We start from the raw sequence: 17,637 nt of genomic DNA on the forward strand, positions 1-17,637 counted from the left end.
CGATGACAGAACTCTACTTGTTCTGTAGTAATAATTAGTATAAATGATTGGATAGTAATAAGGAAATAATATATCACCCGTATTGGATACAGGAAGTGGCAATTTGCAGGGCACATAGTTCGAAAAAACGATAGGCGTTTGGGTCCCAAAAGTGTTGGCATCACTACCTCGTAGCAGAAAGCGCAGCGTTGAAAGACCCCTCACCAGATGGAAAGACAACGAGTCGCAAGAAGCCGCTGGATTCAGGCGGCGCAAGGCCGTGGTCTGAGGAAGTCCTTACAAGGGACCTATGTCCAGACGTGGACGTCTAGCGGTTGATAATGATGATGGTTGGATACCTAGCTTTATGAGACCAGATCATACATCTAGTGGGAGGCTTTGGCTGTGGCTAGTTACCACTCTACTGGATAATTCACTCTGCTATGAGCAAAGTCCTACAGCTACTCAACTCGGCGCGTAACGTACACAAACCGAAATAAAAACATACTAAATAGAATCTAAACAAACCAAAAATATGGCGTCTATATATCGCTAGGCATCTCGAACATAGACAGTATAGACTGGGGCTATGTACTCTTGCCGATAAAGATAAATCGATTCGACTTTCATCGACTATTTTTCTTCGAATTATATAAGTACCTACATTAAAACGTGTTATTAATTACTCCGCATTTGAGAAGGTTAAAAAATCATAAATGCGGTAAAAATAAAGATTATTCACAGTAAAAATAGGCTCTAAAAATAATAATAAACAATTAAAAGTAACAAAACTCAAATTAAAAAATCGATATCGTAGACCTAGATATTAATCGATATAACAAACAATAGTATCATTTTTAAAAATGGACATCCCTTCTCAGTACTTTTGTGACAAATGAATGGCTATCAGTAAATAACTACAATAATGGCTTCTTACCAGGCTGCATGGTCTACGACCTTTGCCTTTCCCGAAGGGGATAAAAATTAAAAGTTAAAACTAACTACAATAATGGCTTACATAACAGCCGGAAGTTTAAAAGCACTTTTATTTACGAAAAAAATAATCCCAAAACAAATATTCATGAAACTTAGTGAGAAATTATGTTATTATTTTAGCTTTAATAAATGAATAAAAAATTTAAGGTACAATGCTTCTTGTGAGAGTACTGTCCATGGGCATTCTCCTTTAAATTAGGAACTCTACACAAACCCATTGCCATTAAAACAGCCAAAAATGTTCTCATTTCCTGAGAACTGGTGTCACTCCATTTTGTCATGCGTGAATTACGTTTCATATTTTGTTGATTTATTTGTATATACTTTTGTGCGTAAGCATTTGTTTCAGATACCATTATATCAATCATCTCATCTGTAACAAACATCTTGTATATATCTTCAGGTGTAACTCCCACAAACGGGGGTAAATTAAACGTACATTCTCCAGCGAATTCATTAAAAGTTATGGGACTTTCCGATATACAGGGTGGCCAGAGAAGTGACGTCCAAAAGCAAAATTTGGGTGCTTCATATGGAGAGGTATCCAAATCATCCCCATGTATGTTACGCGATTTTTTGTAGTTTTCAAGTTATGATTTTTTTAATAGGTTTTTAAAAATTTCGACCAGCACGGCTTTAAACATTTTTTTAAAAAAAACCAAGACCATTTTTTGCAGTTTTTTTTTGTAATTTAATCGTTATGAGCAGTGCTTTAATGCTCAAAAATAATCAGGTTCGTAGCGTTAAGGAAAACTGCAAAAACTTTGAACTAAATCAGAAAAATTTCGTTCAAGCGAGTAGGACTTGAATTTTCAACATTAAATTAAAAATTGAAAACGCTGGTTTTTTAGTTTTAAATTAACTTTAAAAACTGCGCTTGGCTCTTAGGTTTATTCAATAATAAAAAAAATGTACTTAATGGGTGTTATTTCGCTGAAATCAGGCATCAAAGGTACTGAAGTGGAAAATTCGTAAAAAAGGAATTTGATAAAAAAATAATTTTAATTGCTGATTTTATATTATTCCTGGCGCTAATTACGATAGAAAATTTGTAGATTACCAACAAATAAATGAATTAAATTAAGATTCGAAGGAAGATGAAGATTGATCATTTTCAATTTTACTTAATTTTATCATGAATGTTGAGGGGCCTGTTCTCGGAAATTTAGCAGTACGGTATCCCTTTTACCGAGAATAACAATAGGCCAGGTAAAGAATATTGCTTTCTCTCTCACTCTCTGGTACGGCTAGAACTGGTGTAAGCGAAAGAAACAACGAATAACCGGTGCAAGCGCAAATAAGAATCACGTCCCTCAGTCGTTCTCACCTTGTGTTAACTGCTACTCGTCTCGTCACTTACTCTTTACCACTACGCTCGCTTTGCTTACGGATTTCGCTGCCTACTTATCTGACTATTGTGCTCGTTTATTGGACTCTGTTTTGCCTAGTGATTTGGACTTTGTTGACTTGGAAGTAGAGATGAGCTACACATTGAGTGAGTATGCAGAAATGCATTATTTTTACGGAGTTGCTCGAGGCAACGGCCATGAAGCAGCACGACTTTATCGTGATCAACTTCAACGCCGAGGTGGTCCGCAACCTGAACGATATCCCGACCATCGTGTATTTATTAACACGCACAATACCTTAATGGCGGGCCGCATTCCTGGTCGAGACGGCAGTCGTGAAGGCGTCCCTAGAGTCGATCCAGATCGCAGAGAAATTGTGTTAGAAGAAGTTCGTGGGAATCCATCTACGAGTACGAGAGTTATGGCTCGTAATCTGAACATCCCGAGATCATCGATTCAAAAGATACTTCATGAAGAAGGATACCACGCGTATCACATTCAACGAGTCCAAGCTTTGTTGCCAACCGATTATCAGTTGCGAGTTGATTTTTGCGAAACCATGTTGCGAAGACAGCGAGAGGATCCCGAATTTTTTAATAAAATTTTGTGGACTGACGAGTCAGGTTTCGAACGAACTGAATTATTCAATATTCATAATTACCACACATGGGCAATTGAAAACCCACACGCAGTAAGAGACTCGTCATACCAACATCGTTTCAGCGTAAACATGTGGTCTGGGATCCTCAACGGTGAATTAATTGGTCCATTTGAACTGCCGTCCAGACTTAATGCTGAAACATACAACAATTTTTTACAAAACGATCTACCATTGTTGCTGGAAGAAGTGAATCTGGAACTTAGACGAACCATGGTGTTTCAAAATGACGGTGCTCCATGTCACTACGCAACGCAAGTACGAAACTACTTAAATAAAACTTATCCTAACAGATGGATTGGACGAAATGGACCCATTAGGTGGCCTCCACGCTCTCCTGATCTGAACCCCATTGATTTTTTTATTTGGGGTTATTACAAGGAAATAACATACGCCCGTGAATGTTCGAGTGAACAAGAACTAAGGTCTAAAATTAATGAAGTCGAACATGTAATAAAAAGCAACAGGGACGCTTTTAGACGATTAAATAGTATATTTCATTACAAGTGCGGAAAGGCTGTCATTGCAAAGAGTTCCGACAAATGTCTACCCGAGCCGAGGCGTAGCTGAAGGCGAGGGTTGACAGTCGGAACGAGTTGCAATGACGGTTCCGCACGTGTACTGAACGACTATTTTTAATACAGTTGCGAAAAAATGAAGCAATTTAATAAAATAATAAAAACACAATAAACTCAACTAACTTAATTTAATTTAATTTAAAACAACTTTATTGTTAATAGATATAAAAAACTAGGGTCGAAATTACTCATTTTAGGCAACCAACAACTAAACTTGCAAAGAAAATTTCTGAAAAAATGGCGCCAACCGTAGAATATAAGTAGAGTTTTTTTTTTCTTCACCCATTCTGGTAGGCAAAGGGAACTATGCCCATACAGCCAAGTCTTCAGTAGAAGTTTTTTATTGATATGAAATGAAAATGAAATTTAATGAGATGAAATGAAATGAAACCTAACCAAACTCATTCAATCAAATCATTAAATCTGATATTGAAACAAATTAGTAGCTTCTTTTTAGAAATATACGTATTTGCATGAATCATAAAAACTTCTATGAATTTTTTTAGTAAAAACTTCATGGTTGGTTTTTCTTTTTAATATTTTGACAGTTGGGAAAGAAAAAGCACGAGTGCGGGAAAGGTAAAAAAAAAAGATTCCGACGAATTGAGAACCTCCTCCTTTTTTGGAAGTCGGTTAAAAATGCTTACATGCAATTCATGGAATCTAGTCAAGTACGGATGGACGAGCCATAACTCCTCCATCCCTAAGAGGAAAATTATCGGAGGGATCGTTTTTAGATTCATTCTGATGATTTATCTTAAATAATGAACATTTTGGCGATTTCAGCCAGATATAACATAAGAACATAAAAATACTTAAAACTACGAAACCTGATGTCAAGGTATCCTAAAATTACACTGAATTTACTGTCCTTTTGATCGTTTAAAACACTTTCAATAACAGCACTATGTTTTAATGAAAAGGCCATGTATTTCACTTTATCTAAACTAATTTCTTCCATATTAAGTACACTTGCACCGGATAGAGTCGCGTTTGCGTCTAACTGAGGTAGTGCAATAGTTGGAATTCTTTTCATATAATCTGATTCTACAATAGTGCGATGGTGGAGGTGAATTCCATAAATTTCCAGCTCACACGGCTTGTCGATTGTGACCAGGTAAGTTCATAATATAAAGCTCAGCTGTCTGCAGTACATAGGAGCTGATTGCCGGTAGAAAATGATTGACATGGTTTAACAAGCGGTAAGTATTTGATTCCTTTCGCCAAAAGGTAAGGATATTTGGGAATGATAGCCAGGGTTTTATTTTGAGATTCGTGAAAAATTGGTAATGAATATATCTTAAAGTGATTATACGCAGTAATCGGTATTTCCATTATAAATGTAATCTGGTTATTTTTATAAACGACTTTACACAAATGCTTTTGGAGTAAGAAATTACATTTAAATGATAGAGTAATGAAATGTTCAGAGGATGCAACTGGCTTTCGTATAAACACTTTTACTTACAAGTGTAATCACATTAAAATAGTAGGTACACTTAAAACTTTTTTATTTTTGGGGTTCTTCAAACAGTTTTCAGCTTGATATAGCTCAATAAACCTAAAAGTTTCCTCGGTGCTCATACCGACAACAAGCCATTTCAACAAGAGTGAAACCGCAAGAAGCACGCGCGCACTCTCAATCGCAACTCCGATTAAACTGATGCGTCGCCAGACATGTGGACAGATGCCGGACGTCCGCGCCGAAACCCTTTGATCTGTGCCACAAAACCGACAACAATCGGATTCGAAGCGGACGCGTCTGCGGACGTTAAATACCTACAACAGATGCCCAAAGTAGGTATATAATGTGCATGGATTGAAGGCACCACAATAAAAGCCAGCGGGATCACGAACCACTTCTATTTTCACGAGTCACAAGTTATAAACATATACACAGGTTACAAGCAGAGTTTTTAAACTTTGTAAGCAAAGAATAACAACAGACATCCGTAATGGCGATTAGATTGAACACCTTAAGGTGCGATTCCGCACAACGCTGCAGACGGCAGGCGGCAGCAGCAGACGGCTGACGTCACTTGCTGTCGGACTTCAATTGCCGTCGTATCTATTCCGAAACCGGCAGCAGTTACATCGCGGCATTATTGAGTTGTGGTTGTGTCTCTGTGAATCTGAGCTATGAATAATCAATTGCTGCAAATTTTAATGGAAGAAGAAGAAGACGACGATGACTTGTTATTATTGTATTACTCAAGCAGTAGACCTATACTCCCATTCTACAGAAATAGGCTAGAAGAAGGCTCTTATGAAACTTTGATAAAGAGACACTTGAATATCAGTGAAGAACTTTTCAGGAGTTATTGCCGGCTAAATAAAAATCAGTTTAATTTTGTACTTTCTTTAATTTACGACGATCTTAAACCAAAAACACTGAAGAACACAATAACGCCAGAAGAAAAATTATTTATAACGCTGAGGTAAGTGACTTTTTATTTACTACTACGTAATGACTTTTTATTTACCAGGTGTAGGGACACCCGGATGGAACTACGTTCCATCCGGGTGTCCCTCGACACATCTCAAGTTTTTTTTTTGTTGTTGTTATGATGGTGTTAATGAAACTAATTATTAAACAAATCTGGCAATGTATGATTCGTTGGTTCCGGTTCGGAAGTACTAATTGTAGAATAATTGTTTGAAATTGTATACCGATTACCATCAGACACATTTGCTGTGTACGTATTTGCAGTAAATGTCAAATCAGTTGGTTCCGAATAAGTGCTAACTGGAGAATAATTATTTACAATTGTGTATCGACTGTCATCAGAAGTACTCGGTTCGGAGATATTAACTGTCGAAGTAGACGGTGTTGAAGGACTCGATATAATACTGTTTTCTGCTCCCAGTATCTCATACTTTGTGAGAATGGCAAAGATTTCTTGTTTTGCTTTTATTTGAAGTAATTGTGTTGGTAATTTTTTTAAAACATGTTCAATATGATTAGCAAACGAGCTGAATTCATCATCAGGTCGAGACATATTTTTCAACAGCGAATATCGAGATTTCTCTCTCTCTCTCATATATGATACAATTTCATTTCTATTGCTTCGAGGACGTTTATTAATTATTCTTGTTTGCCGGTCAGCTGAGGTAGAAGGAGCAGCCATATCACGTTCGGTGTTCATGATAGCATTCTCTTGCTCGATATTTACTTCAGAATGCATTGTATCGATCTCTTGCTGGATATTATCCTGTGCTGACTCTTCGGTCCAGTTTTGTGATGACTCCGAACCTACGCTACCAATACTAGACCTTTCTTGTAAGACATTATCCAGAAAAGACATTAATCTGTATAATTTCCATTTTGTTCGATTACTTTTCGGAGCTGCTGACCCAGTGGGCAGTTTATTTTTTCGTTTGAAGCGCATGTACCCATCGCGAATTGTCTTCCATTGTTTTTTACAACCATCACCTGCAATTTAAATACAAAATCTCAAATTTTGTTATCGTGTAATTATTTTGTTTCAGATTCATGGCAACAGGAGAAAGTTATGCTTCCTTATCATTTCAATATCGTATATCAAGGTCATATATATCAAGAATGGTAAAACGAGTATTACATTTGCTTCGACTTAAACTTGTTGCAATTTGTATGCCTCCCCCTACTAAAAACGATTTTCAAAGAATTGAAAGAGAATTTTGGGATAAATGGAACATGCCAAATTGTGTCGGAAGCATCGATGGCAAACATATTCGTATAAGAGCACCGCAGCACAGTGGATCTCTTTTTTTCAACTACAAAGAATACTTCTCTATAGTGTTGTTAGCAATAGCCGACTCAAACTACAAATTCATTGCAGTTGATGTGGGGTCATATGGGAAAGAAGGAGACAGTAATATATTTAAAAAGTCAGAAGTGGGAAAAAAAATACAAAATAATACATTCAATTTTCCAGAACCAAAAAAATTGCCTGGAACAAATGATATTTTGCCACATTTCTTAATTGGAGATGAGGCTTTTGCTCTCGATACATTTATGATGAAGCCATATTCTCAAAGAATTGCGAGACATGACAAGTAGAAAGATATTTTCAACTACAGGCTATGTCGTGCTCGACGTGTAGTCGAAAACGCTTTTGGCTTATTATCTCAGGTTTTTAGAGTATTTTACATACCAATACCGATTTCACCTGAAACTTGTGACGACTTAATAATGTCTGCCTGTTGTTTGCACAACATACTACGAGATGGTTATCTAGAAAACCAGCAGATTCCAAGATATCACCGTGAAGAAGAAATACCATCTGACAATATGATTAGAATGGCGAATGTTGGTGGATTTGCGAATGCCGGAGGCTTAGCAATTCGAGATACATTAAAAGAATATTTTTGTTCCCAAGCTGGTGAAGTATCGTGGCAAGAAAACATTGTAAATCGCACACAATAGTTGTAATAAAATTAACAAAAATATACTTACCAGTTTTATTGAGTGTATCGGCGATTTCTTTCCAAATATTTTCTTTTATACGTGAATCTTTATGATTTGGATCTTTGGAATCATACAAACATGGATGTTGAGATACTAAATTAATAAAAGTTTCACTTTCATCGTCAGTTAACACGTCCATCTTCGTTCGACGGCAGCGGCAGTACTGTGTATGCACGGCAGTGCCGTCTGCCGCTACGCGTCAATACAAGTTACGACCTGCCGCGCGGTAATTGCAGTCGTACATCGGAATCGGTCTCATACAAATTCATACTGTCAAGTAATGCCGTCTGCCGTCGCAGCACATGCAGTTGCCGTCTGCTGCTGCCGTCTGCCGTCTGCAGCGTTGTGCGGAATCGCGCCTTTACAAGTTAGTTCGACTGCGGCGTGAAGATGCCGGCCGGCGATTGGCTAAGTGCATCGGCCGCGACTGCAGCGCCGGTCACTCATTGGCTCAGTGTATACGCGGCGCGCGGCAACTATGCGAAACTATCACCTGCGCGTGCGCAGCTCGCGCTCGGTCAGTCGCTCATTCAGATGACTCGTTCACCGAGTCTCTTGACAGATTTGAGTATATTTTTGCATTTTAAATGGTATGCTTTCAAAATCTGAACGACCCTTGTTCGTGTTACTATCGGAATAGATGCAGTTTGCCATATCGCACGCTTAATCCAATACTGTCACTATCCAAAAAACTTAACTTTTCAGTAGAGCCAAAAAACGTTTTTTGTGGGGTGAATATGAATGATACGTTAGAATTCATGCACAATTTAGTTATTCTTTGATACAGAAAATATGGGTAAATATTGTATCTCAAATATAAAAACAAAAAAGAATTGATTTAGTTATAAATAATTTATATTTTTTCGTTATTTATATTAAAGTGTCACTTTGACTTTCATTATTTTACTTTATTTCGTCTTAGTGACATTGTGGACTTATTAATCAATAAAAATAAATAAATAAAAAAAGCTTTAAAACAATTTTTTTATTACCAAAAATGGTTTTATTTACTTTTACAGTGATAAAATATATATATTGATTATCACAAGAAAATAAAAAGAAACATTTTGTTCAGATACAAATTTATTTAAATAAATCTAGAATATCCGTTTACCAAACATAAAATTCTGTTAGTTAAACAAAAAATATTCAAAAAAAAAAACAACAACCATCTTCTCCATTATCATTGTACATACTATAAAATAATCAGACTTATCTCCAGTATTTTTTTAGAAATGTACGAAATTATATTTAAAAAAAAACAAAATTCAACAAATAACATTATTGGGATAGAAAATTTTAGTGAAAAAAATTATAAAATACCATTGTAAAACAATTCTGCATAATACCGTGGGATTAAATTGCTGTCTATTAAGGATTTTAGGTCATTCTTTTTTCTGGTAGTTAATTCTAATTTTGTATTATTAAGTTGTTTTAACGGAAAACCCAGACGGTTTGCATTGCGTCTAGAGCGAGATTGTCGATTTAGGGCTATTTCATTAAACTGGTTTTCAGTAAAGGAGTTTTTGTAAAGTATTCTTATTTCTCCATGGTTTTCCTTGACAAATTTTATGACTTTAATGTCGGAAAGTCTAACTGTGTCCCCATGTGTATTTTTATTAAAATGGGTGCCACATTCATATGCTAAATTTTTTAAATCATAAAAATCGGAATACAGCATTCCTTTAACATTATAAGTATTGCCTCGTTTTTTTGCTGATTTTATTAAAGTGATATATTGCTCAGGAACATAAATTGGTGATGACTTCAAAAACTTCCTAACTTCTTTTTCTATAACAGAGTGTACGTTATCGTTCTCATTTTGTGTATGGCCTGATATCAAAAATTTATGTGTGATACTCTTAATCCTAAAATTAGCCAGAGCATACATGTACATAGAAAACATAAATTGGTTTTTCTGTTGACCACAACAATTGTCTGAATAGAAAACTATTTCTAAATTAGGGTCATTGACAGCTTGCGCTTTTTCTTTTATAAATTCTAAGACACAGGAACCAATTTCATTCGCTCCTCTTAAGCTATCCACTTCACTCCAAACGTAACAATTACATTTGTCTTTGTTTAACTCACAGATGGTGAAATTACAAACGTTAAGTTTTGATTTGTAATAAAAAGCAGAAGTCTTACACATCGGAAGAGGTAGCACTGCTTGTAAATCATAGCATGCAACTATGTAATTTTCTCGAACCTTTAGCTTATCCTCATTTTTTTCAACTCGACTGAATTCTTTTTCCGTGTGATGTTCCAGATATTTTAGCTCATTTTCTTCCTTTTTAAGTACATCCATATTTTCAAAAGCAGCACAAAACTCGCACATGTCCTTTTTTGGTATGAAAAAGCTTATATTATAATCTTGTTTAAATATTTTCCGATAAGTATGTTGCTCACCGGCTGGCTTTCCTTCGTCTTCACACATTTTTTTGTAATCCCTGTATAAATCCATTAAATTTTTGCCACCGTCAATAAACTCCCGACTCGTCTGTTGCCTCAAGTAGTGACTCTCGATACGCGGTATGGAATCAATATGATTTTTTATACCCTGTACCACTTCATCGAGAACCTTGTGTTGGTTCCCATGTTTCCCCCTCTTCTCTGGCTCTACAATACCACTATCACACATCTTCTCTAATACAGTTCTAATCGGTCTATCATTTATCCCAAGAGTATTTTTAAAAAATATTTTACAAACACGTACTCTGTTTTCTCCCAGTGTCAAATGGAAAGCATGCTTTGGTTTACGATTGTTATTCTCCCTTTTGTAACTGTACTTTGGTGTAACAATAGTCAAATGTTTACATATAAAATCCCTCTGTCGAGTTATACAGCCCATTTCCCAATATAGCTTGAAGATAGCATTTCTATGATCTTCATCAATTTTTTCTGAACATCTTAAACGACATCGTTCTGTACAAGGAGGGCCCATGCGTCTTTCCGAAATAACTCTCTTAGTTTTGGATAGTGAAACGTATTGTTTTCCTGAATTACGTAACTTCTTAGCGGTTTTTTTCTTATCATTTATCACACCCTTACGTTTTTTTTTTGTGGGGGAAACCATACGGACTGGAACGTTAACATCAGCTGGCTCACTGCTAGAGCTTTCTCCATGTGAGGCTTGGTTAAGTGGTGGGACATAATCAGCGTCATCATCATCTGGGGAAAAATCACCTGCTCTTGACGATGCTATAGAGGATTTTGATTTAGATGAACAAGAACTTAATGATCTTGCTCTAGGTAATTGAATAGGAATAGATTCTGGAATCATACTATTTTGCAAATATTTGGATGTGCTCGGTAGATTCTCGGCCGCTTGAGTCAAATACTCAGTACTAATATTGAACTCCTTAGACTGGATTGAATCTGAAATATTATGTGTCCCAATGCTAGATGAAGATGAATTACTGCTTGAAGAGGAAGAGCTGCATGAAGAAGATGAACTACTGCTGCTTAAACTACGTAACTGTTGATTGTTTTGAACCGAGATCTGTAGCGGCTCTACTGGTGTAAGAGTATGAAACACTGGTTGATGGGAGTTTGTTTTTTCATCACTACGGTCATTTTCTTTATTTTCAAGCGCGAGCTTCAGTAAAATATCGCGCCGCTGCATTGTTTTGCACACCTTAAAACATGAAAGCCATAAATCAGTTTTTGTAGTGTACACTTTAAAATATAGAAAATAATACCTAAAGTTTAAATAATGGAATCGTCCGAAACAATATTTTGAAAGCTAACTCTAGTATGTACAATCACGAGCGCTAGAATCTGCTCATTTTTAAAACAAAATCGCCACATAATGATGACAAACATGATGACCACATCTGTGAACCGCCCCTTTTTGTGAGGACCAATATCTATTAAAACGAGAAAGATGAAACCAATAGTACTTAAAATAAAAATAAAAAATCGGAAGAAACGTAAACCTTTTTACAAAAAATACTCGGACGTCTGTGATTGCTAATAATGATTAACAGACTGTCTGACTATACTTTTTACGAAAAGAACAAAAGAAGGACAATGAAAGAGAAATTTCTGTAGCTGCATATATACTAGTCTTATATAATAGTACAATAGTAATAATATATAATAGTATATAATAGTCTTTAAGGTGAGTAGATTCTAGCGCTTGTGATAGTACCGACAGTAATCCCTAACATAATTGATCAATGTTAAATGTTAACCGTCGGTAAAAATCATCGTATGACCTTATAAGAAAGGATAAAAAGACACTTTGTGTTAATTATTACCATAATCCTGACTACAAAATGACACTTTATGAAATAAAGTATTTTATTAATGAGTTTAATATAGTTTTTTAAGAAAATTATGACAGCAAAAATGACATAATAAGCAATGTGACGATTATGCTGTAGCGAACAAATGATAAATAACTAATTATTTTAAAGACAAACTGACACTAAACTGAAAGTGTCATTATGGCGTCAAACCAATGATCTAAATGAGAGAAAAACTTAGTGCAAATGTGAACTTAAACACAAAATGTCACTATTTCAATTACAATAATGCACTACTTACCAAAAATATTACTGGTAAACCGGTGTAATCACTAAAATGACACTTTTGCACTCAAAAATCGTAAATTTTGTTCTTGGCGACACGTACTTTTTCGTTGAAGGTCAGTGTTCCACTGAGGAGAGGGGAATATTTTGTTTAGTGACGAACCGGACCACTGCCATCTAACGGTTATTTCTGTTACTTTTAGACTAGCGTAAGTGCAATTACGCGTAGTTCCACATTTCCCAACAGATGGCATTAAAAAGTCGATTTGGCAAAATTTTGGATAGTGACAGTATTGGATTAAGTGTGCGATATGTTTTCAATCCTAGATGTCACTATATCTGCTATTTCTGAAAATTTAGGCTCTTTTGCAGTTTCTAATTGCAACTTTAGTTGATGTCTCGTCCATTCATAGTATTTCATTACATCTTCGTAAGTAGGTAGAACGTTTTCTTTAATCTCACAAACATCACCAAAAAGTGGACATTTATATGCACTTCGAGTTCTTTGCATGTTTTTTATGAAACAGGTCTAATACGAGCGAAAACCAATAGCGCACTGACGAGTGACGACGCGACAAGTGTTCTAACCAACCCTTCCCGCGCTCCCTCACACCCCTTATTTTAAATTATAAACTTAAGATTATGCAAACGTATTGTTTTGTATTGAAAATAAAATATATTTGCAATAATTTCTGGGAATAAAATAGGTCTGTTTATTAAAATTTCGTGCATTTACATGTCGTCAGAATGGAAACGTCGGGTTTTATAACATCTCCTCTCTTCGTTTTAACCTTTGATGTACCTACTATCACCATGACAGGTCGAGATCATCACAACGTCTCGCTTATCACGCCATTTTAGAACAGTATATTGGTTGTCTTTCTGCTTTGACACTTGCTCTCCCCGTTTCAGTTTTTTCTGAATCACGTCTTCAGGAAGATATCTTTTGTTTTTACGTAAGGTACCGCAAAGGTCAGTTTTTTGTTCTTTGAGGTACGTTGCCAGCGGAACGCTGGTATACTAATTATCGGCGACAATAAGACGGCCGTCATTCAGAGTGGTTCGGTTAGTTGGATTTCAGTAGAACCAGGCTTATCAAGACCTTCTAATTGTTCTGACACGCCGGAATAAATCTGCCTCCACTGAATGGGTCTTCGTCGGTATTAGAACTTTCTAAATAACGTATTATTTCTTCCGTAGTGTAATTTTTTCTCGCCATTTTAGTAAATAACTAATGAAAACAAAATTACGAGTATAACCTCAAATAGCAATGCACATTTTCTAGAGCAAGTGACAGTTCGTAATATGTCAATTTACTGTCAATAGTTGGCGTGTGCACATATGACTCATAGAACGTGGAAAACGGGAATACATATTTTATCCCACGTCCATGAGTCATATATGAGGCAAATAAATAAAATCAATTAAATCACCAATTATTTTTATGAATTATATTAACATACGAGAATGTGAATGTTATTAACCTATCAAAAAAGAAAACACGATGAACTTGGGGTAGTTGTAAATTGTATTGTATAGGGACAGTTAAGTTGCTAGTATCTTGATTTGCGCGCATTACGCGCGAGTCGAGAGTCTGGCGTAGTGCACGCGATTTACGCGCGTATTTTGAATTCGCGCGATGCTTGTGGGTGCGATGTATTGGCGCCTAGTATAACGCGCGAATGAATTCACGCGAAACGTTTCGCGGCGAATTCGCTCCTTCTGGACAAGGTCTTAACCAACCTTTTTATTTTTGAAAAGCTTTTGCTGTCGAATGGCCATTTTGTCAAATACAAGCAAGCATACTACGGACTTTTCTAGGGAAGCACTTGCAGTTTTAGAGCTAGTTCAGACATGGCGGATTCCGCGCGGATGCAAATCGCGCGGTTCTAAACGCAAGTGTTCAGACAGGCGCGGATGTACATGCGGAGTGCCGTTATTCGCATAGGGTGACAGTCCAATCATGGAAGTCGAAGAAGCAATATGTGTGTACTTGTTGCTCCGTAAAAAAGAAAGAAAGAAGAAACGGCAGTATTGGGTGCATCCAATATTACGCGATCGATTTACTCATGGTCAGTTTCAGACTTTATATCCAAAATTAAGAAGTTTTGAACCAAAATTCTTCAATTATTTGAGAATGTCGATAAATTCATTTGATGAATTATTAGAAATGATGAGTAAACAAATTGAATCTAATGATACCCATATGAGGTCAAGCGTGTCCCCAGAAGAAAAACTCGTGATCACATTAAGGTAAGATATTTATTTTATACGTCAGAATATATATTTTGTACTATAGAAGACTGTGAATCGTCAGTGCTATTGCATGATAAAGGCGATGGAGACTCTCCTGGTACTATTGTAGAATATCCAGTGAAATATCCTTGTGGGTTTGAATATTGTTGGTTTTGCCAAAATACTGCATTAGGCGTGTTTTGCTGGCTCGTGATATGAATAGGCGATGGTAATTTCTGCCCTTTCTGTATTACCTGGAGCAATTCAATTTTAGTAGCCAATCGTTTATTTTCTGGAACTTTCTTTAACTCTTTATACAATGACATGCAAAAAAGTTTATCATCATCATCTTGCTTTGACATACTTTCTTGTATTTGTCTTTGTATTTTATCTCTTGATTCAATACTATTTTCTAATATGTTAGCCAATCGCTCTTCTGAAGTAATTTTAGTTTTCTTCCTTTTATTGGGTACCGGTTGTATTTCACGTGCATTTACAAAATTATCTAGCTTTTGGTCAATGTTCCGAATTTCTTCATTTTTGGCTTCATCTATGTTTGTGATAGTTTCTTTGTTTTCTATCGTCTTCTGAAGAAAAGAAAGCCGGTCGAAATACATGTATTTTGAACCTTTACATGCACCAGAACCAGAAGGAATTGATTTGCCTTTCTTGAATTCCTTATTATAAGCATCACGGATGTTCTTCCATTTTTTTTGTAATGATACACCTGGAACAGAAATCACTATCTTTAACAAATATAAATACAGTAGCGGTTAGGTAATTCAAGACACTCATTATGCTTTAACTAGCGGACCCGGCAGACTTTCAAAACGATACAGATTAATATTTTATTTTTCAGATATCTGGGTACTGGTTGTTCCTTTGGAGAACTACATTACAACTTTCGTCTTGGCAAATCTACAATCACAGGAATTGTCCGTGAAGTATGTGAAACTCTGTGGGAAAAAGTCACAAAAAACGTCATGCCTGAACCCAGCGAAGATATATGGAAGAAAATAGCTAAAGATTTTGAAAAATATGCAAATTTTCCCAATTGCATAGGCGCCATAGATGGCAAGCATATAAGGATTACAAAACCCAAAGATTCGGGTTCTTTGTATTATAATTACAAAACTTTTTTTTCCATAGTACTGTTGGCACTTTGTGATAGTAACTATTGTTTTACTTTCATAGATATCGGATCTTACGGAAAAAGTAGTGATTCTGCAATTTTTAAAAATTCAGCATTTTATAAAAGGTTAATAGAAAAGTCATTACACATACCAAAACCTAAACCAATATCTGAAACAGATCCTAAACCATTGCCATACGTCATAGTTGGCGATGAAGCGTTTGGTTTATCCGAAAATGTAATGCGACCCTATGCAGGTAAAGGGCTATCATATGAAAAAAAAATATTTAATTACAGGTTATCAAGAGCTCGACGTTTTATTGAATGCACTTTCGGAATTCTGGCAAACAAGTGGCGCATTTTTCATAGGCCTATAAACGTGAATATAGACTTTGCCGAAGACATAATAAAGGCCTGTTGCGTGCTACACAATTTTGTTAGAACTAGAGATGGTATACAGTATGAAGATACTTTACATACTGCGCCAATGAGTAATCTTATTACATTACATGCAGGAAGGGGTACACCATCATCATTAAACATTAGAGACAAATATGCTAATTACTTTGTGAATGAGGGTCGTGTAGAATGGCAAGACACGAAAATATGAAATTAAAATTGTTACAGTTCGCGCCAAATAACTAAACTCAAGATGGCGCGTCGCGTTGGTGGGTTGTACATATTACAGTTAATAGCTATACGTTACTGTGGTAACGTGATAGTTTTCCCGCGCTCGTTACGTACCGCCAAACAACGTTATACACATTTCAGTTATTTGGGGTGGACTGTCTATTACAAAACATGTAAACTACCCTGGTAAAATGTATAATTAAATGTCTACTGACCAAAAAGAACCTTCTTTTCCAAAGAATCCTCATTTTCTCCAAAAATCTCCACCAGCTCCTGCCAAGCTCCGTTTTTAATCGTTTTGTTAGAATATTCTGCACATTGGATGTTCCACAAAGCAGGTCTTTTTTCCACCTCATCGATGAATAGCTCGGTGTCGAAGCGATCCATTGTCACCGTCCGATACGCGCGGCTTCCGCGGAGCAACTGAACGCCCTCTAGGTACGTCAAGTAAATAAAACCGAGCGGCGACCGCGCGAATTCATTTTCTCGGTTGAGCCGCGCGGATTGTCAATCCGTGCGGACAGGTATGAACGATTTGTAAGGCGCTAATGTAATTAGGATCCGCGCGGTTCAACCGCGCGATTTGCATCCGCGCGGAATCCGCCATGTCTGAACTAGCTTTTAGTTTTAATGCTTTAAATGATTCTTCCGTAAAGCCTGGCTAAGCATTGATAGAGCTGTACCAACTAGTCAGTGTTTGAGAGTGTGGTAAAGCATAAGTGTGTTAAAGATTTTTATAACTTTTCCTTACATATTTATAGGCAGCCGCTGAACAATAATAATAATAATAACATTTATTTCGGAACATTTCATCCATATAGTGTTAGTAACAGGGCCTTATGAACTATGTTAGTGATTAAATTAAATTAAATTACATTGTTATTGATTGTTTGTTAAATTCAGCTTAATTCATGTACCTTCGGGACCACTGGGTGTTCTTATGTATGTACACCCAGTGCTTCATAAAGGGGTTTTCCCACTTTGCAGCCAATGTATTCAAAATACTGTTGGAGCTCCCGCGTACTCTGCTCATCACAGATGCAGCTCTATTTCTCATGATTGCGTAAAATAATGCAATGTGAGTGCAGACTTCGA

The 17,637-nt window shown here is 36.3% G+C and overlaps 2 protein-coding genes across 3 annotated transcripts; both read left to right on the forward strand.

Annotated features, from left to right (window-relative positions):
- Positions 1–5,532: 5,532 nt before the first annotated feature.
- Positions 5,533–7,602, forward strand: LOC123876047 (protein ALP1-like). The gene is made up of 2 exons (XM_045922175.1): positions 5,533–5,998; positions 7,050–7,602. The coding sequence occupies exons 1-2, from the start codon at positions 5,700–5,702 to the stop codon at positions 7,600–7,602; spliced, it is 852 nt and encodes a 283-aa protein (XP_045778131.1). The 5' UTR covers positions 5,533–5,699.
- Positions 7,603–14,387: 6,785 nt separating this feature from the next.
- Positions 14,388–16,751, forward strand: LOC123876155 (protein ALP1-like). 2 transcript variants are annotated; one of them, XM_045922317.1, is made up of 3 exons: positions 14,388–14,798; positions 15,640–16,038; positions 16,210–16,751. In XM_045922317.1, the coding sequence occupies exons 1-3, from the start codon at positions 14,509–14,511 to the stop codon at positions 16,520–16,522; spliced, it is 1,002 nt and encodes a 333-aa protein (XP_045778273.1). In that variant the 5' UTR covers positions 14,388–14,508; the 3' UTR covers positions 16,523–16,751. The 2 variants fall into 2 exon arrangements, with proteins under 2 accessions (XP_045778273.1, XP_045778272.1); XM_045922316.1 differs by having other exon boundaries at positions 15,640–16,751.
- The last annotated feature ends 886 nt before the right edge of the window (positions 16,752–17,637 follow it).

The sequence above is a fragment of the Maniola jurtina genome, chromosome 21, assembly GCF_905333055.1.
Source record: "Maniola jurtina chromosome 21, ilManJurt1.1, whole genome shotgun sequence".
NCBI lineage: Eukaryota > Metazoa > Arthropoda > Insecta > Lepidoptera > Nymphalidae > Maniola > Maniola jurtina.

Bases quoted from the DNA above. Each gene is read 5' to 3' on its own strand.
- LOC123876047 (XM_045922175.1), top strand. From the start codon at position 5,700: ATGAATAATCAATTGCTGCAAATTTTAATGGAAGAAGAAGAAGACGAC. The intron at 5,999-7,049 runs GTAAGTGACTTT...ATTTTGTTTCAG, and splicing joins AAATTATTTATAACGCTGAG to ATTCATGGCAACAGGAGAAA.
- LOC123876155 (XM_045922316.1), top strand. From the start codon at position 14,509: ATGGAAGTCGAAGAAGCAATATGTGTGTACTTGTTGCTCCGTAAAAAA. The intron at 14,799-15,639 runs GTAAGATATTTA...TTTATTTTTCAG, and splicing joins AAACTCGTGATCACATTAAG to ATATCTGGGTACTGGTTGTT.